The sequence below is a fragment of the Oryctolagus cuniculus genome, chromosome 5, assembly GCF_964237555.1.
Source record: "Oryctolagus cuniculus chromosome 5, mOryCun1.1, whole genome shotgun sequence".
NCBI lineage: Eukaryota > Metazoa > Chordata > Mammalia > Lagomorpha > Leporidae > Oryctolagus > Oryctolagus cuniculus.
In genome coordinates this window covers 19,487,854-19,508,635 of record NC_091436.1, presented here as the reverse complement: position 1 = coordinate 19,508,635, position 20,782 = coordinate 19,487,854, and the positions used below count along the sequence as shown (strand labels likewise).

At 48.5% G+C, this 20,782-nt stretch overlaps 1 protein-coding gene across 6 annotated transcripts in view; it reads left to right on the top strand.

Annotated features, from left to right (window-relative positions):
• Positions 1-20,782, top strand: part of SASH1 (SAM and SH3 domain containing 1) — a 324,388-nt gene that overhangs the window by 240,855 nt on the left and 62,751 nt on the right. For all 6 annotated transcript variants that reach the window (XM_051855276.2, XM_051855275.2, XM_070073463.1 and 3 more), the window contains 3 exons: positions 8,649-8,689; positions 10,851-10,937; positions 12,802-12,914. In XM_051855276.2, coding sequence (XP_051711236.2) covers positions 8,649-8,689; positions 10,851-10,937; positions 12,802-12,914 — 241 coding nt within the window. The remainder of the gene's footprint in view (positions 1-8,648; positions 8,690-10,850; positions 10,938-12,801; positions 12,915-20,782) is intronic.

The window sequence follows — 20,782 nt, the reverse complement described above, 5'->3', positions numbered from 1 at the left end:
GGGAGACCCGAAAGAAGCTCCTGGCTGCTGGTTTCGGATCGGTTCAGGTCTGGCCGTTGCGGCCAACTGGGGAGTGAACCAGCGGATGGAGGACCTCTCTCTCTCTCTCTGCCTCTCCTTCTCTCTCTGTGTAACTCTGACTTTCAAGTAAATAAAAAAATGATTTAAAAAAGAATCTACTTGCTTAATTGTAAACTCCCAGAATGTGTGCGCCATGTGGTGTGCAGCTTCACTCTCTGTGCCAAGCAAACATTGGTTGTTTTTAATGAGATGGGTCACGTACTGGTTCCTTCTTGTATGAACATACTTGAGCCAAAACTACTTCATGCCTTTAGTTTTCCTGAGGGTGTTTGGAAGATTATTTACTAAATTTGAAGGAACTGTGCAAGCGTTTACAACTTCTCAGTGCCGGACTATGTACTGGGAGTAGTGTTAGTCACATCAAAACTGGCACACGCATAGCAATTGTATATCAGCTTCTTGGGCAGTTCAGACCCGTGAAGCCACAGATGAAGACAAAATATGGCCCAGATGGAAAAGAGAAGACCCACTGAGAATTTCCTGAAGCTTTGGAAGATGGCTGTACCCCCACGCAGTGCGGATTCTCCCTGCCCCGAGCCCTCACCCGCAGGTGCACTGCGCTCTGCCCTTCCGCACTTGTAGGCTCAGTGAGGTTGTGACCCAACACAACCAGGCTGCGGGCCCCGCTGTGCAGAGGTGGCCTCTGGCTGCTTTTCAGACGTGCAGCTTTTGTATTCCTGCCAGTGACCTGCATCATTGACTTTCAGTGCAAGTTACTGACTGGGGAGTGCGAAAGGACACAAATCTCTTTGAATGCACCTTTGTGAAGGATTCGCAGACTCTCCAGGGTTGGAGCCCTGTCCTTGGCCTGGAGATCCTGTTGGCCCGAAGTGCCAGAGCACCAGCTCCCTTATTACATGCTGACACACTGGAGGACATGTTGACAAAGATGGAGAGAAATGTGTGGAGCTGCTTGGAAGAAAAGGCCAGTGAGGGTAGCGGGCATATTTTATTGTGTTTTGCTTTCTTGTATTTTTAGTGTTTAGCCTGTGTTGCATGTGCTGTCAGCACAGTACAAGCCATAACTCACCGGAACCCCAGGAAACCTGGGGGAGAGGTAGCAGCGTCTCTACTGTGCATAGGCAGAAGCTGGATTCTGTGGGACTTAGTAATGTGCCAGAGCTGCTCATCAGTCAGTGGGAGAGCTTGGCTTTGAACACTGGCGCTGGGACCCCAGGCCGTGTTCCTCCCTGGGTCGTGGGCCTTACGGACAGCGTGGGAGACATCATTCATGTCCAGTTGCCAGTCATCTGCCCAGCATCTCTAGGTAGAATAAAACCGAAGGAGTTAGACTTAACTGCAGCAGGGAGGATCGTGTTCAGAAGCCCAGAACGTCGATGTGTCTAATACAGTCAGCAGGGCGCAGAGGGATAGGGGGTGATAGGCGTTGGGGCTAATGGCGCTCATCTAAACGGGCCGCGCCTCTCTCCTTAGTTTTCTAGATGCCTTTTTTTTTTTTTTTTAATTTTTTTTTTTTATTTATTTTTATTTTTTGACAGGCAGAGTGGACAGTGAGAGAGAGAGACAGAGAGAAAGGTCTTCCTTTACCGTTGGTTCACCCTCCAATGGCCGCCGCAGTCGGCGCGCTGCGGCTGGCGCACCGCGCTGATCCGATGGCAGGAGCCAGGAGCCAGGTGCTTTTCCTGGTCTCCCATGGGGTGCAGGGCCCAAGCACCTGGGCCATCCTCCACTGCACTCCCTGGCCACAGCAGAGAGCTAGCCTGGAAGAGGGGCAACCGGGACAGAATCCGGCGCCCCGACCGGGACTAGAACCCGGTGTGCCGGTGCCGCTAGGTGGAGGATTAGCCTAGTGAGCCGCGGCGCCGGCCTCTAGATGCCTTTTGAAAAGGCATCTTGTAGAGGCAGAATCAGCTGATGTGATGCATTTAAACCAAAGACATTATAACAGTGGAATGGGGTAGAATAAGTTAAAAAATACCAGCACTCACCCTGGAGATTTCGGACTTGGGATGTCCTTTCGGCATCCTGTGAGTGTTCAGAGTGTGCATCATGGATCAAAGGCCCTCTTTGAACTGGAATGAAAGCGCCGATGGTTTTACTGTTTGCAGACAACATCCACACTTCCGAAACCTGAAAAATCTGCCATTTCTTTGGAGAATGAAGATTACATAATTGATGGGCCCAAGCCTTTGCCCATGAGTTAAATGTCCATATTGAAAAGCAACTCGGTGTCAATACAAAGCATGGAGTTCGCTCTGCCCTACACTGGAAGCTAAGTACTCTTAAGGATGTTGATCACATGGATCCCATTGCAAGGCTATTGTGCTAAACATTAATCGGAGGAAGAGTTTTTGATAATAAGTTCAGCCATCGTGTGTCTCTGTGTATATGTGTCATTCTAAGCAAAGTACAAATCGCTTTGTGAAGTGTGACTGAGAAGAGGAAGAGAGATTACTCTGCCTATCTTAATTATCAGAGAGTTTATGTTAAAAATTATTCAGAAGAGGTTGCTGTTGTGGTTCAACTGGCTAAGCTGCCACCTGCGATGCCAGTATCCCATATCAGTGCGCGGGTTCAAGCCCCTGCCGCTGCACTTCCGGTCCAGCTCCCTGCCTGGGTCCCTGCCACCACGTGGGAGACCCAGATGGAGTTCCGGGGTCCTGCTTCAGCAGGTGTTTGAGTAGAGAACCAGTGGATGAAAGGTTTCTGTCTATCTTTCCCTCTCTCTGTCACTCTGCCTTTCGAATAAATAAATATTTTAAATATTTAAAAGGAGAAAACCTGGTGTTCTGTAAGAGGCTAGAATCTAGAATTGGGCGGAACATGGCCCGAGGCCCACCGTTTTCTCTGTTCAAGGCTGCTCTGCTGAGTAGTCAGGAGGTCGCATTTATTTGGGGTTTTCCAGGTGCCAGGCACCATGCTGGGCTCTCACATTTCTCACATTTCTCGCCCAGTCCTCCGAGCAAGGTGGCTACTTGTTGTTCAACCTAACAAGGCAGTCAGGCTTGGATTGGTGGCTTGTGCCGTCTACCCCCAGGCCTGCCTGTCTCCCGGAGTGTGTGAGCTCTTTGGATCCAGCTGTTGCCGCCTTGATCCTTTATGAAGGTGACCTTGTAACAGAAAGCTGGAAAGTGCAGACCGGGGACTGCACCGCAAGTGGAAGGAGAAATACTGCAGGCAGGATGTTTTGCCAGCGTTTCACCGGCATTGTCGTTGCCATTGAATATCGGCGGAGTTCTGACGGCGTGCAGTCCTCAGTCTCAGCCCGTGGAGGGGCAAGCTGAACCACGGCGTGTGCCAGAGATTCAGCAGCTTTGGCCTTGGAGGGCCCGATGCTGGGGGTAAGGCCCGAGAAGGGCATGGGGTGCAGAGTCAGGAGCCCTGGCCCCCTGCACCTGCCTGAGCCGGAGGGTGAGCATCTCCTTACAGCTGAGGCATTCCTGTAGCTCCCTCTTCCCTTCCAGGCCCCGTGGCTGGTGAAAGGGTGACCTTTGAGTCTTTATGGCAGACAGTAAAGAGTATGAATGAAATTTAAAAAAAAAAAAAAACATTTTAAATGTATTTATTTGAAAGGCAGAGAGAGAGAGATTGATTGATCTTTCATCTACTGGTCCACTCCCCAGATGGCAGAAATGACTGGGACTGGTCTGGACTGAAGCCAGGAGCCCAAAACTCCGTCCCTGACTCCCTCAGGTGCAAGGGCCCCAAGCACTTGGGCCATCCTCTGCTGCTTTCCCAGGCGCATTAGCAGGGAGCTGGATCAGAAGCAGAGCAGCTGGGACCCGAACTCTTACAGGAGGCTAGCACTGCAGGCAGTGGCTTAACCCTCTGCACCCCAGTGCTGGCCCCTGTATGAGCGAATTTTGCTTCTTGTTTCTTTCTCTGCAAAAGAGGAGGCATGTCTGTGTGACGAAAAACATCTTTGAAACCCAAAGGATAACAGGGTATGTCAAATTAAGAAATTATTTTACATAATAACTTGCCACTAAGCAAGCACTGTGTATCCCCAAATCATACTTACAAATGACATAAAAAAGAAGAAAGTGTTAACTGCGTATAAGACCCGCAGCCTTCCGCCGCCTCCTGCACACACACCCTCCCCAGCACAGCTGTTCAGCACTTTCTCTACGTCTGCATGGAGTGGCGAAGGCTGCTTTGGCAGCCCCAGCACCGTGCAGGAAAAGACCCAGACACAGCAAAACCCCTGAGTCAGAATCCAGCAGGAAGCAAACTAATGAAGAAGTTTATTTCCTGAGATTCCAGATTAAGAAGCCATAAAAGGAGTCCCTTCAAGTACAGTTTTTGCAGTAACATGTAGCATATGTCCTTCTTGGAGATCAGGTGGTCCCTGCCTTTCTTCTTGTTTTGCGTGGCATGAGTGAAGTTTCTGGACAGCCTATCCAGGCCAGAACGTGCAGTCTGTTCTCGGCGTTTCTGCCTGGGCACTGGGTACCCGTCACAGGCGTGCCAGGCTCAGTGTGCAGCAGTGAGCTAGGGGCTGGTTCTTGGGACCTGTCTGTGCCTTTCACAGTTGGGGTTTAGATAGGCTTCAGGGGAAAGGTGCGTTTGGCCTCCTTTCCTGCTGGAAACAGACAAGAGAATCATGCGATCACATACAAGCAGCTCCGGAAATGCATCGGAGGATGCGGAGAGGCTGGGGGGAGGCGTTAGGAGCCAGAGAGAGGGCTGCGCAGCCAGGCCCGGCACCGGAGATAGCCTTTAGCATCTCTGCCCTGCCAGTTTCTGTTTGCAGAGACATCACTGCGTGCACATTCCTAAGAGGTCATTATACTCCTTTGCAAATCAACAAGTGGAGAAGCCTGATGCTTCTGAAACACTGATTTGTTATTTTTTGGCCAGTGTCTAGTTTGGGAACTCAGGAGATTTTTAAAAACAAAATCCCACTCACTACGCTGAGATGAATAAGGAAGCTGCAGTGCCATCTGCTGGCAGCATGGGGAAAATGCATGCGCTGATTAGGTTGCAGGCAAACCTTAGAATTAATGATTTGAAATGTGTGATAAATTGAAGAAAGGAGAGAAAAATAATGTAGATGTTGGTAAGTCAGCACTTTAGAGAGGAAACAATAATACATTTTGTAGTCCCTGTGAGTTAGAAAGAACTGATCTTCTTCATTGTAAGTCCTGAAGCATTTTATGGTGTTAAGTGTTCCCATTCGGCTGGAAAGAAAGAAAAAGTAGTGGCTGGAAAGATGGAACTGAAAGGTTGATCTTTTGTGGACAGAGCTGGGATGATTTTATATCCACGGCGTCCCGATGCAGGAGAGGAAGCCGTGGGCTGGAGGAGGTTGCGTGGGTGTTGTCCCTTGCTGGCCTCAGCTGCTGTGGAATTCTTGGCCACTGTAACTTCTGTCAAATTGGGACTGGGATTAAACAATCAGTCACAGTCCTGACAACTCATTAAGGTTTATCATTTTAACTCAGCGTAGGACTGAAGGAAAGTGATGTGTCTTTAGACCATTTCCCACAGTTCACAGGGACCGGTACTGTGGCACAGTGAGTAAAGCCACTGCTTGCAGTGCTGGCATCATATATGGGCACCAGTTCTAGTCCCGGCTGCTCCTCTTCCTATCCAGCTCTCTGCTAAGGCCTGGGAACACAGTAGAAGATGACCCAGGTCCTTGGACACTTGTACCCACATGGAAGACCCAGAAGAACTTCCTGGCTCCTGGCTCCTGATAGGCCCAACTCTGGCCATTGTAGTCATTTGGGGAATGAACTGGTGGATGGAAGACCTCTCACTTTCTCACCCTCTGTCCCTCTCTTCCCTCTCTCCCTCTGCTTTTCAAATAAATAATCTTTTTTTTTTTTTTTTTTTTTTTTTTTTTTTTACTTTATTAGGTAGCTAACTGGTTGTATCCAGAGCTCGGGATATGGAACGTATTTGGACCTTAGCAGTTAGGGCAGGACATGGCCAGTCCTTAGCATGGGTATAAAACTGCACGGAGGGGTGCCCTTGCTTTGGGTGGTCACGTGCAGAGAATGAGCTCCAGCAACACCAAGCGACCGGAATCCGCTGTGCAAGGTGGCTCATGGTGGAGAGCGTGGCTTTGAGTCCAAAGGCTGCAGAGTAAAATTTAGTAAGAGAAAATTTAAGCATCCAAACTTAGCTAACATGGAGTTTCTCTTTTGGGGGTTTCTTGCCTTAACTCCCAGCCAGTAACCCTGCTCCGTTTTATTCTATCTGCACCTCCCCTGTGGCCTTGAGCCCAGACCTGCGCCTTCTTCCCCTCCCCCGCCCCCTCCCCTCTCCTCCCCTCTCCCTTTGCCTTCTCCCCTCCTTCCTCTTCCCCCTCCCTCCTTTTCCTCCTCCTTCCTTGTGCCTCTCTGTCCACACCCATCACCCTCCCTGACCAGTGAGTTCCATTTCTTCGCATTCATCCTTGTACTTGACGTGTGATTTCATTCCTTGCATTTTGGCTGCGTGCCGTAAGGTTGGAGGTGGCTACTGATGACAAGGCCTTACTAGTAAACATGTTTAGGCGTTTTTGCTTTTGCAGGGATGGGGGGAGGAGTGTGCAACACAGGACAGGAGCGACATTTGGGGATAAGTCGATTGCTAGGTGGATGGATTTCCCTGGCGTTTCCTGTGTTTGAAGGAGGGGAGCTTGCATTCAGACCCGGCCCCAGGCCTCTGCAGCAGCTCTTTGGCACCTGCTCTCCCCAGTGGGCAGTAGAGGTTTGCGTGCTGGCGACGCCCTCCTCTCAGACTTGCGGGCCTGGGCCTTCCCTTCCGGGGTGGTCCCCATAGGCTGCCGTACTACGGATGGTGGCTCTGCAAGAGAAGCCCCTGTCCACTCTCTCTGGTCCCTGGGGTGGTCTTTCTCACCTGCCAGGGAAGCGGAGGGTCACCGTGAAGGGACCTAGGTTTGCTGCTCTTCTTCCACTAGTTTCTCCAAGGTAACCCAGCCCCGCTCTCCCATCTTCAGTCTTCCCGAGCCCGCTCAGAGCCTGACACTTGCTCCATTGTCCGCCCCACCCCACTCCAGAAGCAGCTGTGAAGGTTCAGGTGTAAATCCCTTCTGTGTCCTTGCTTCTGGGATGCAGGTTCTGTCTTTGTGGTTTTCCTTGTCAGGAGCCCCAAGGGTACTGAACTTGCTCTCTGGTCCTTGGAACCAACCAGCTACAGACTTCACGCCAAAGCTCTACTCATTCCTTTTTTTTTAAATTATTTATTTATTTATTTATTTATTTTGAGACAGAAAGCTTTCATATGCTAGTTCACTCCCCAAATGTGTGCAACGGCCTGTCCAAAGAGGTGAGCTAAGAACTTTATCCAGGTCTTCCACGTGGGTGTCAGGAACCCAATTACTTGAGCCATCATCACTGGATCTGCTTTGGCAAGAAGGTAGAGTCAGGAATTGAACTCAGGGGCTCCATTACAGGACTCAGATATTTACTTATTTGAAAGAATTACAGAGAGGGAGACACACACACACACACACACACACACACACAGATCTTCTATCTGCTGGTTCACAATGACCAGGGCCAGGCTAAAGCCAGGAGCCTGGAGCTTCATCCTGGACTCCCACATGGGTGCAGGGGCCCAAGGACTTGGATCATCTTCCACTGCTTTCCCAGGCACATTAACGGGGAGCTGGATCAGAAGTGGAGCAACCAGGACTAGAACTGGCACCCATATGAGATGCTGATGTCACAGGTGGTTTTACCCACTATGCCACAGAGGCAGCTCCCAACTCAGACTTCTTAACTAGAATCTTAATTGCTAGGCTCAACGCCCAACTCTACTCTTTCCTTTTTAAGATAACCAATTTTAGCTTTCTTTGGTTTTCCTCCCTTCTTACTTTAAATTGGTATGTATCTATAATAGTTTCTGGACAGTTCAGTTGACCAGTATTGGGTTCACCTGTATCAGCCATCACAGACTGGAACCAGGGTATAGGGCAGAGCATGGGGCCAATCCCAGTGCCTAGACATGTACTGATGGACTTGGACACGTTTCTGAAAACATTGCATTCTTTGATGTCACTTTAAAATGTGGTGGAACTCACGTACAATCGCAGAGTTCTTGCTTGTCTTTGGCTTTGGAAGATTTAGCGAGGTGGACATTGTAGCGGTCAGCTTGCATCGAGGTTGGCTAGAGGAGCTCCAGGCTGGCTGCCCCTCAGAGTGGCGTGTTCACTCCTCTGTGACCTGGATCCCCCACCCCCGTGCCTCCTACCGCTGACCACTCAGATCCCCTGCTGGCCCACATGGCCTCTGTGGTGCCACGTTTATGGTTTCATGATTGTTTTCTTTACCATTTTCACTTATCCGGGAGGCTTTCCCCCATGGCAGTAACTGAACTTGTAGTTCCAAGTTCACGGCCATGAAAGGAGCGTCAGTGACCACCTGTTGAAGCCTGTCTTCTTCATGTAATACAGGCGGGACCCCAGAGTGCATCTTTAATAGATGTTGACAAATGGCAGCCGGTGGGTAGGAGAGGCTCATGGTAAAGAGCCTATGGACATTCCCTGGCTCTGTTAAGTGGAATTGATGCTGTGTCAGGCTGGGGAGGGGGATCTGCAGTTCTCTCGTGACCGCTGGGCTCCCTGATAATCTGATTTCGTTTTTCCTTCTTAGGCACCCTCTGCATAAATCCAACTCAGAAGACAGCTCTGTAGGTCAGTACTACTGGATTCTTGGATTTGCCGTTTAATTGTTTTCTTTTAATGCTTTATGGACAACATAAATGTGAGAACACAAAAGCCATCGAGACTCCTTCTGCCCAGAAATAAGCACTGTTCCTGTTCTGATGCTCAGAAACCCTGCCTACCCCTTTCTCTGTTGTGTGGGATTTTTAAAAAACATAATTGTGATCATAGTCTACATCCTATTGTGTATTTTTTTTTTTTACACACTGAATGCCAGGAGCATTTTCCCACATGATTGAGTGTTCCTTACAATACAATGTTTAAAGTCTGCACAGTATCCTACCATATCGGGTGTGCCCGCTTTAATTAACCAACCCCTGTGTGCTGAACATTTGGGTTGTCTCCCATTGTCTCTGCTGTAAAAATCCTGGAGTCTCTGTCCCCGATTGTGTCCCTGGGATAAATCCTTCAAAGGGGAATTTTTGCTTCAAGCACTATGCACAATTAAGGCATTATATATTTTATATGTTCTTGATTGCAAAATCTGTATTTGGTACAGCCGCAGCATTCCTGCTTAGGTCAGAAGGTGGGTGTGGAACAGCGATTTGGGGCACACAGTGCCCCATCCGACTGCTTGGATCTGAATCATAGCTCTCATCTCAAAGGTTATGTCCTTAGGCAAGCCTCTTGCCTCTTGACTCTTGCCCAAGCCTTTTCCCATCTGTGGAATGGGAACAATACTCCCTGGTGCAAGTATAAGTGAATATTAAATGAGACATGCCTTTAGATAGCCAAAGCCTGGCTATGGTAAAGGCTGTCATTTAAATTTGAGGCTGTGTCTCCATTCCAGAAACACGGAGAACAAGGCCTGGGGTCAAAGAAATACATTTTATTCCCAAACTACCCTAGAGGGAGATGTGATGAGTAATAAGTTATCAGTCTGCCCGAGCCCTTGATGGCTAGCAGTGGCTTGAGTGTGTAGCCCGAGGGTAGCAGGCACTATGAGACTTGTCGTTAGGATCCGAGGGCATCGGAAGTCTGAGGCTGGATGGCTCTGCTTTTGTTCCCATAGTCCTGGGCTTCTTACAACTTAAATGAGGGCATCCTGTTTTGACAGACAGCACCCTGGCTAGCCTGGCGCACCATGGCAGGGTTCCCACGTGTCTGCGCCATGCGGCGTGGCCTGGCACCACCCGTCTAGACTGTGGAAGCCCACGGCTCTGCTGGGCTGTGTTTGCAGTGGCCGTGGAGCTTCCAAGCAGACACCAGACAGCCACGAAGCTGCCACTTGAATGTCCCGCATCGGTGTGACGGCGGAGACCATTGCTGCTGCTTTTTATTTGTAAAGAATAAGAGACTGCTCTATCCATTCATTTTCCCTTTGCTTTTTAAAAAGAATTATATACGAGGGATGATCAAGACCCTACCAAGTATTAAAAATATCTAGCTATGGCAGGGAATTTATCTGTACTTGGAAGCCATCCAAAATAGTCTGGGAGGAATGAGAGGTTGGAGAGAGAGAGAGGAGAGAGAGAGGAGAGAGAGAGACAGAGTTGGGAGGTGTCACAGCAGGACTGCGGTCTGTTTTGTCATCGTGCCTGGGATAAGCTCTTGGTAGGTCCCAGGTAGCCTCAGTGCCAGAAGTGCGGGCATCGTGCCCCAGTCGTGCCATCACTAGAGCCCTGCAGAGGGTTCACCGTACAGAACCAGGGCGGGCCAACCCCAGGGACCCCTGGGACCTGCTGCGTTGACCAGCAGGCACAGGAAATGCCAACCATTCTGTTCTCTGCATTAAATCAGGAATAACAGAAATAAACTGAGGGCAGATCAACAATAACAACAGAAAAAAGTCAGCTTCCTCAGGATCCTATTTGTGGTGGAGTCGAGATAATTGTGGCCTAGACTGAAAGGGAATGATCCGCGAGCCAGGGCGGACTGAGGAGGACTGGTTAAACACACATCAAAGTGAACGCAGGCATGCATGTTCCGCTGGCCTTTTTGATGTTGCCTTACTTCTCATCCTAACCCTCCGCTACTAGGACATTTGCATTTCTTTTTAAACAACTTGAAGAGAAAAAAGTATCTTTTTTTGTGAAATGAAAGTATTCTTACAAGCTTTGAATTAGAAGAGGCTTCTTTTGTTATTAATGACTTTATTACTGTGTCTTTTTTTCCCTTCTTCTTTTGAAAGGAAAAGGAGACTGGAAGAAAAAAAATAAGTATTTCTGGCAGAACTTCCGAAAGAACCAGAAAGGAGTCATGAGACAGACTTCCAAAGGTAATGCAACACAGCCGGCACACAGTAGGTGCTTTTAGCTCCAAATGTTAGGGCGGCTGTGCCACTAAATTAAATAGGTGCTGCGAGTTGGAAGAGCTCATTGTGTGGGCCCGTAGAATGTTCCAGATTTCTGACAAGCCTGTCGTTACTTGGAGACTTGCGCCTGGTGATTTCCTTTCTTCTTACGGCTCTGATAGCAAAGAGCCAGCTTCCGTTTTCTCAGTCCTACCCACCTCAAAACCGCCTTCATTCCTACCTCGCCCAGAGCCAACCTGCTGGGGAAGACTTAGCATTTGTTAGCTTTAGACTTTCCCATCCGCCTGGAGCCTCTGCGTCCCCGTGACCCTGGGGTGCTCACCCCTGTCAGCAGGCTGCCGTCCCTGGAAACCCTCTAATGGCCCGACAGCGTGGGAGTCCAGTCTGCCGGGGCTGCTTTGTGCAGAGCCCCGCCCCCGTGTCGGCTGTGTCTTTGGTCGTTGTTTAGATAGTAAGTGAATGCGCCACCCCTTTGAGGCCCCGTTATGGAACTGATATTTCCCTGGTGTTGAGAGAGGAAAGCAGCCCCAGTCCACTTCCGGTCCCCCTGAAATGGTGATCCCTAGATAAAAGAGCCAGCGGCTTACCTGGGACACTGCGTGTTTTCCCGCCTCCAAATCAGAGCGCCTTGACCTTGTCAGGACGCTTCTCCCACTGTTCCTACCCCGCACAGCACACCCGGCGGCTGCGCACTTGGGGGCCTTGGCAGTGCTCGGTGGTGTTGCTTTTTCGGGCTGTCTCACTTTGCAAAGGGTTCTTCTTAAACAGTCCCAGTGTTTCCTTTTGGCGCATGCCTGGGATCATCTGTGATTCAAAGAAGCCCAAGACTAAGAGGAAAAAGGTGGAGAGGGAAGGAGGAGGATGGCAGGTGGGCAGCTCAGATGGCTCTTTTCAAGTCCCAGGGGCTCCCCCCTCCCTCTCTGCCATCAGCCCTGAATGGAACAACACACGCGCCCCTGCCCGTGACCCACCGTAAGTCTTCCCGTACACACAGACCAGTGTCAGAAGCAGAGTGGCATTTCTGGACTGATTGCAAAATGCAGATGAGACAGGGAAACCAGGCCATCATAAATTCCAAGGTAGACAGCCAGACCCTTGCCCTCTGTCCCTCTTCACCCAGGGCACCTGCAGCCGTGGCCGAGGTCCTGACAACCCCTCAGGCCAGTGAAGTGTCTCTGAGAAAGACAGCGCAGGGGAGGAAGCTGAGGGGCTAGGATGTGGCCTTATTTGCTCCTGGGAGTTACAGCCCAGGGTCACTGATGTCCTGTTCCACACACAACCAGTCCAAGTGTCTCCGATTGATTTTTCCTGTTCCCTACTGGGTCCCTGGTGGGGCTTCTCTGTTCCTCTGGTTCTGGCTGCTTTCAGTTCTGAGCTGGAAGCTGACTTCCATGCACAGTGTGGAAACCTGTGCCTCCCGTCTGATTTTCCTGATTTGCACTTAGTCCTTGGTGAGCAGTTAACTCAGTAGCCTGCGCTAGGAGTAGAGGGTGTGGCCAGGCCGAAGACTCATTCAGAGACTTTGCTGTGTCCTTGCAATGCTTGCTGGGTCTAGGCAGGTGCTTAAGTTCCGTCTTAGCGGCGTCTGTCACTGAAGTGCATCATCTCAAGAGCTTTGGTGCACTGAGGGGATTGTGACATCCATGCATTCCTGGGGCCTGTTTCCCTATCAGAGGTGTTCATAGGCTTCCCTGGGAGCAGTGCATTGTCCCACCTGTAGCAGGCAGTGTCCGGTGGCTCTGGTGCCGCGTTCCCAGGGGGCCTGGGTCAGCACTCTGCTTCGTTTCTCTGACTTCTGTTCCTATGATTCTTGGTCCTCCGTCTCCAGGTGAAGATGTCGGCTACGTTGCCAGTGAGATCACCATGAGCGACGAGGAGCGGATTCAGCTCATGATGATGGTCAAGGAGAAGATGATCACCATCGAGGAGGCCCTGGCCAGGGTAAGAGCACCGACCTTGCTGGTGTTCGTGAGTCACCTCTGGGGACACCACAGGGTGCAGAATATTCCATCAGAAGTGTGACTTCTGTGATATTTTCTAGTCAGCAGGTACCCACACGGTCAGATAAAACATTTATTCCATTTTATTTACTTAATGCAAGCATTGTACTGTTGGAGGTGCAGCTTCCGTTTTTCAATGAACGAATGAATGAATGAATGAATGAGTGAATGAATGGATCAATGAATGGCAAGTGTGTTTGTGGACTGCATTAATGAGGGAAATGGCCTTCCAAAGGCCATTGCAAAATTCACAGATGAAAAGATGGATTAGAATGTAATCAATGGTCAAATATTTATTACAAACTCAAAATTGTGTTACGAGTAGCAACATCAGTTCTGTGTGATGTCCTCACATACTGAACTCGGGGAAGCCTGGAAGTGAAGCTTTGAATGTAGCACAGACATTTTCTTACTTTCTCATCCTAGTGAGCCCTGATTGTAGTTTATTGTTTCTTTTTCTCCTTGAGTTAAATTAGCCACTAACAGGAGCCTAGTTAACCTTTGCAGTACTGAATGGTACTTAGGATTGGGAGGCAGCAAATAATCGAGCAGTTTTCTTTTCCTTGTTGACAAATGAGCTGTTTGATCTTGGCTTTTTACTTTCTCCTGTGCAGGCAAGCTTTAAATAGTCAGGGTTAGAAAATAAGGAAAAATTCCAAATCACTCTAGGAATCATTGACTGAGTTGTAACTTTGCCTGCCTCAGTCTTTTTTGTGTGGCTGTAACATAATCCTGCAGGCTGGATAATTTATAAACAACATCAGTTTATTGGCTGCAGGCCAGCAAGTCTAAGGTCAGGGCGCTCCAGCAGGTTTGAGGTCCATCTGATGGAACTGTTCTTTTCTTCCACGAGGGCAGCTTGCATGCTGTGTCCTATGGCAGAGGGCAGAGGGCAGAGGGCTGAGAGGCCAAAGGATTCCAATCTCATGGCTTTCACAGTGGCCTTCATCCCACCGTGAGCCTGTCACCTCCTTCAGTCCCTCCCCCCAGCACTGCCACAAAGGCAGCCACATTTCCGTATGAATTTTGGAGGGGACAAACCATAGCAACTATTAAGCGGTACCTTTTGGATCTGAAACCTTGAAAGAGTGACAAGCATACTCAGTAGAGTTTAGTATAGCTGGCTGTAAAGAGCAGGGGTTTAAAAAACAGTTTACTTCGTTGTTGAGACAATGTTTCCGGAAAAGTACTTATACAGGATAGGGGAGGGACTAATTTTAGAAGATGGCCTGAGAGCCAAGTTGGCCTTGGGACACCCGTCTGTTCTTTCCTCTTGCTCTTCGAATTTGGAAGAGTGACAGCAGCCTTAGGCTGCAGAGCCTCCAGCAGACTTGAAGTAGTGGTGGTGGCAGGGATGGTGAGACTGGGCTCGCTGCAGACAAGCGAGCTGGCACTGGGCCAGGTGAGGGAGCAGGTAACAGGCAACAGCCTCTTGTCCATGCTGCTGGTGGTCTGGGCCCACGTCCTGAGCCTTCCCTGTGTTCTACCCACACCATCAACCCCCTGGCACAGCTGCCCACAGAGGCAGAAAGTCCAGCATATGTGTTCCCTCCAGTGCCAGTCTTTGGGTGTGCCACGGCACTGGGGGAAGTCCAGCTGGATTCCTAGAAATGCGCAGGAGAAATCTGGACTTGGATTTGGTTTGACCACGGCCAGATGTTCACATGTCTTCTGCAAAGTGATGCTGCTATACTGCACTTTATAGTAAAACCGAAGCATCGGGGGGCAGACATTGTGCCATAGCGGGCAGAGCTGCCTCACATATCGGACTGCCTGGGTCCAGTCCCAGCTACTCCTTGCTTCCAGTCCAGCTTCCTGCTAATGCGTCATGGAGGCAGTGGATGGTGACCTCAGTACAGGATCCCTGCCACACATGGGAGAGGCACAGGTGGAGTACTTGGCTCTTGGCTTCAGCCTGCCCCAGCCCTAGCTATCTCAAGCATGTGGGGCATGGCAGCAGATTATTGGCTTTTTACTTTGTCTTATGCAGGCGCGTTTTAAATAGTCAGGGTTAGAAACTGATGAAAAATTGAATGTGCATGGAAGATTGATGCCCCCTGCTCTGCCTTTCAAATAAATAAATAAGTAAATCTTAAAAAAAAATACATGAATGCAAAACATGCCTATAGTCTTCCAATAACACCTGTTACAAGTTCCAAATGATGTGCCTAGTGCAGTATTCTAAGAGTGCAAGAAGATAAGCCGGCGCCGTGGCTCAATAGGCTAATCCTCCACCTTGCGGCGCCGGCACACCGGGTTCTAGTCCCGGTTGGGGCGCTGGATTCTGTCCCGGTTGCCCCTCTTCCAGGCCAGCTCTCTGCTATGGCCAGGGAGTGCAGTGGAGGATGGCCCATGTGCTTGGGCCCTGCACCCCATGGGAGACCAGGAAAAGCACCTGGCTCCTGGCTCCTGCCAGGATCAGCGCGGTGCGCCGGCTGCAGCGGCGGCCATTGGAGGGTGAACCAACGGCAAAAGGAAGACCTTTCTCTCTCTCTGTCTCTCTCTCTCACTGTCCACTCTGCCTGTCAAAAAAAAAAAAAAAAAAAAAAGAGTGCAAGAAGATGTGAAAAGTGCTTTCCAAGGTGCATTAGCAGGGAGCCGGATCAGAAGTGGAGCAGCCGAGACTCACAGGGGATGTCAGTCGGCACCACAGGCAGCAACGGATTTACCCGGTATACCCCAATGCCAGCCCCTGTCTTTCTGATTTAGGCAACCATTGTCTGTGTGGAAAGGAAATCAGAAATCAGCCCAATGAGAAGGTGGCATGGTGGTACCCAGATTTGGGTGGCACTGTTAGCCACGCAGCCTGACTGTTGCCAGCTTGGCTGCCTTTGCTTAGTGTGAGATGAAGCCGTGGAGCTCAGTGAGAGATCACGAATATTGTGCATAAGAATGGCTGCTTGCACTTTTCAGCTCCTCAGCTTCCCATCCAGCTTCCCACTAATGCACTCCCTGGAAGGCAGCGGGTAATTTCTCAAGTACTTGGTTTCCTGCTGCCCATGTGAGAAACCCAGATGGTGTTCATGGCTCCTGGCCTCAGCCTGGCTCATGTGGCCATGTGGGGAGTGAACTGGTGATGGAAGATCTCTCTCTGTCTGACTCTCTGTCCCTCTGCTTTTCAAATAAAATGAAGATAACTAAATATTGTCGACAAGGCCATCCAAAAATGTAGAATGTCAGAAGAAATAGTTGGTGACATTCTCCAAACTCTACGAGACTTTACATACAGGGGCGAGTACCTTACAGGAGTTGATGGAGTGGCCACTCTGCTCCGGGCAGCATCCTCAAGTACTAAGTGCCTAAATAGCTAGAGGTAAAACATGGCAGGAAAAGGGTGTTTTAGAACAGAAAATAGGCTTGCGCCATGTCTCAATAGGCTAATCCTCCGTCTGCGGCGCTGGCACCCCAGGTTCTAGTCCCGGTTCAGGGGCAGGATTCTGTCCCGGTTGCTCCTCTTCCAGTCCAGCTCTCTGCTGTGGCCCGGGAGTGCAGTGGAGGATGGCCCAAGTGCTTGGGCCCTGCATCCGCATGGGAGACCAGGAGAAGTACCTGGCTCCTGGCTTCAGATCAGTGCAGCACACTGGCCGTAGCGGCCATTTGGGGGATGAACCAACAGAAAAGGAAGACCTTTCTATCTCTTTCTCTCAAAAAAAATAAAATAAAAAGAACAGAAAATAGTCTATGGAGATTATCTGCCTCTTTTAATTTGTGTCCAGTTCAAGGATCTCAATTTATTTGATTGCAATATAAAGGAGTCATGACACTGAGCCCTGTTGAAAGCCCACAGTAAGAATGTCCCAGACTCCTCAGCTAGGACAGCGGATGCTGTCCCTCTAGGGTATCAGGTAGGCCTGTCTCCCTCTGTCACTAAAAACTTTGGACTTGAGGGTAGAATTTCTGGGTTCGAATCCTGGCCAATAATTATACAACAGCCCATTATGAGAGTCTGTCCTTGTGCCATTGGAGCCGAATGTCATCATATTGGGGAACATTTTGCCTGTGTTCAAATCAAAACAGTTTGGTCCACAGTGCCCCATTGCTATGAACTGGATCTCATTGATTGTTATTTTCCCACTGTAAATCCTACAAGCATCATTCCCACTCCTCAAACTGGTTTTCCAATACAAATCAAGATCAAAGTGAAAAAGTAAGTCATAATGTCATACAAGTAAGTCGTAATGTATGACATGTCAGTGTACACTGAAGCACATGAAGACCACAGAGTTGACAGAACAGCTCCTGCTACACTGCCTTGGACGTGTGGGATTGTAAAAGACAGCTCCGAGTCATGTGTTTCATATTGCATTAACTCAACATCCCCATCCTACTTAGTGACAGTTCCAGCACTTTGTAATACTTTTATGATGGATGCTTACTGCATATGCTTTAGGGCAATTGAACTTGTTAAGTCAGAAAATTGTTTTCAGGGATCTGGGGAATTGGCAGATTGTGAACAACATGCTTTCCACGTACTAATTGTAAGAACATACCTAGCTCTTAGCTGGTGAGTTCATGGTATTCAAATCTTGTACTAGTTCTGCAAGGTAAAGAGTGCTGAGTTACAGATACTTGGAAGTTCTAGATTATTCGCTTGCCCAGAATATGTGTGTGTGTGTGTGTGTAGGCGTAGGTTGGGGGGTAGTATGGGATAAGCTCAGATTTAACATGGATAGAAACAAATACTATTAATTGTTTTGATAGTATGATACTTAGCAACAGTGATGCTATGTCACAGAAAAATGTGTGCTTTGAATTTTTAACTAGAAGCCATGTTTATCAGAAATTGAAAGCATGTTCTATGACCACAATTTAATAATCATATCTCCTTTAACATAATTATTAATACTGAAGACTACTTATATGATATAATTACTAAATATGTGTTTCTCCATCTGAGAAGTCTATGACTGGTTGCACAAGACCACTTCTGTGTGAAAAATGCAAATTAAAGTCCTTAGATTTTTGGCCGGCGCCGCAGCTCACTAGGCTAATCCTCCGCCTGCAGCACTGGCACAGCAGGTTCTAGTCCCGGTCGGGGCGCCGGATTCTGTCCCAGTTGCCCCTCTTCCAGACCAGCTCTCTGCTATGGCCTGGGAGTGCAGTGGAGAATGGCCCAAGTGCTTGGGCCCTGCACCCGCGTGGGAGACCAGGATAAGCACCTGGCTCCTGGCTTTGGATCAGTGTGATGTGAGGCCGCAGCGTACCGGCTGCGGCGGCCATTGGAGGGTGAACCAATAGCAAAGGAAGACCTTTCTCTCTGTCTCTCTCTCTCTCACTGTCCACTCTGCCTGTCAAAGAATTAAAAAAAAAAAAAGTCCTTAGTTTTTTTTTAAAGCACTTAATTGTTTTTTACTGAATGTCACCAGTGCTTTAGCTTTGGCCTTGAACTTTTCTTAATGCCACTTGTCTTTTTTTTTTTTTTTTAACTTTTATTTAATGAATATAGATTTGCAAAGTACAGCTTATGGACTACATTGGCTTCCCTCACCCCCCCATGACTTTCCTCCCACTCGCAACCCTCCCCTTTCCCGCTCTCTCCCTTTCCATGTCTTTTTTTTTTTTTTTTAAAGATTTATTTTAGTTATTTGAAAGGCAGCATTAGAGAGAGAGGGAGAGAGACAGAGAGATCTTCTATCCACTGGTTCACTCCCCAAATGGCCACAATGACCAAGGCTGGGCCAGTCTGAACCCAGGGACCACGTGCAGGGGCCAAGCGCTTGGACCATTTTCTACTGCTTTCCCAGGCACATTAACAGGGAGCTGGATCAGAAGTGGAGCAGCTGGGACTTGAACTGGTGTCCATATGGGACACTGGCGTCACAGGCAGCAGTGGTCCCAGTGTCACTGGTCTTCTATCAGGTTCCTGAGAAGCAGCGCCCAAGACAGGGATTCTTGTTGAAGGAAGGCTTTCAAGAGGAACCTCTGAGTGAGGAGGGAAGCAGGAGAGAGGGGAAGGAGCTGAGAGAGATGCTGATTCAGGGGAAGTCTCGCTTGCCCTGAGCCCATAGGGAGTGAGCAACTCTGCAAGAATTGCATTGTGGGGTTTGTCCTACCAGAGATGGAGCATCTGAAAGCTGACTGAAGAGAGGGCAACCGGGTAGGCATCTCTGTGGAGACAGGTCCTTAGCCCTGTTCTCCAGGGCAGAGTACAGCTGGGAGATTAAACATAGACAAATGAATAGGGTTGTAAAAATCTGGGCATCTGGTATACCAAAGGGCATGCTCATGAACTGGGAACCTATGTGTGTTATTGAATTGTTTCTTTGTAGCAGCTTTTACATGTCAAGCACAGAGATTTAGACATAGAATGAGGCTCATAGAGCTTATAGGAAGTTTGCTTAAATTGATCCCACGAGGAGAAGTAGTTTTATCGATTTATATCAGAAATAAAGGATTTATATCAGACATGAAGCAGGAGAAAAGCAGCTCACTGCCTGTAAGCATCGGAGGGCTGTTAAACTGTGCATCCCCAAGTGCACGGGAGAGTGTGTGTGCTTTTTACATTTCTACTGAGGACAGATTAGGAGGAAGTAAATTAAAATGATAGCTGGAGGGATTTAGATTTGGTATAATATAAATGTTTCTTACAATGAGCACAGGTAGATTGAAACATTATAGTGTTCTCCCTGTAGGTCTCCAAGCATTAACTTACTAAAAATGGCCTTCCCTCTAAGAATCACGTCATGGACGGCAAATGTGGGAGCACAGTGACACTGGGCAGAATAGGATATGAAAGGGACTGGATCTGTGTATGACAGATGGACACACACACACATAGATACATACACACACTGTATAAGTATTTTGTAACTTCTGGAATTAATATAAAACTCTAAACATTTCCTTTAAAATATATGTTATCAAATGGAAGTCATAATTTGCCATTCCTCCATGAAATTATAATAAAACCATCTTGAAGCAAAATAGGCTAGAAAAATATAACTACATAAATGATAACCAGGTTGTTTTTTTCCCTGCACAATGCAGTGTTTAAAATTTTTAAAAGATCTTGTTTTGTAACTTTTTTTATTTTTTAGATTTTTTAAAAATTATATTTTATTTATTTGACAGGTAGAGTTATAACAGAAACAGAGAGAAAGGTGTTCCATCCTCTGGTTCACTCCACAAATGGCCTCAATAGCCACAGCTGGGCCACTTAAAAGCCAGGAGGCAGGAGTTTCTTCTGGGTCTCCTATGTGGATGCAGGGGCCCAAACACTTGGACCATCCCCTGATGCTTTCCCAGGCCATTCCCAGAGAGCTGGATCAGAAGTGGAGCAGCCGGGACATGAACTGGCACCCATATGGGATGCTGGCACCACAGGTGGAGGCTTAGCCTACTACACCACAGCACCAGCCCCGTTTAGTAACTATTTAAAATATTTATTTATTTCAACCTCAGAGTTAGAGAGATAGATGAGACAGAGAGACCCAGAGCTTCCTTCTACTGGTTCATTCCCTAAATGGCTACAGTGGCCAAGGCTGGGACAGGCCAAAGACAGGAGCCTCAAACTCCATCTGTGTCTCCCATGTGGGTGTGTGGAAGGGCCCACGCCCTTGGGCCATCTCTGCTACTTTTCCAGACGCATTAGAGGGAAGTGGATCAGAAATGGAGCAGCCAGTGCTCACGTGAGATGGAAATGTCCTAGGTGGTGCCTTAACCCGCTGTGTCACAACACAGGCCCTTGTTTTGCAACTTTATAGCAAGTATCGTTTGGTAATTAGGATAATTAAAAACGTCAGTAAGTGGCAAAATTCGGATGGGGCACATAATTAGAATCTACCAGAAGAAGCACTTTTAGACCCTGAA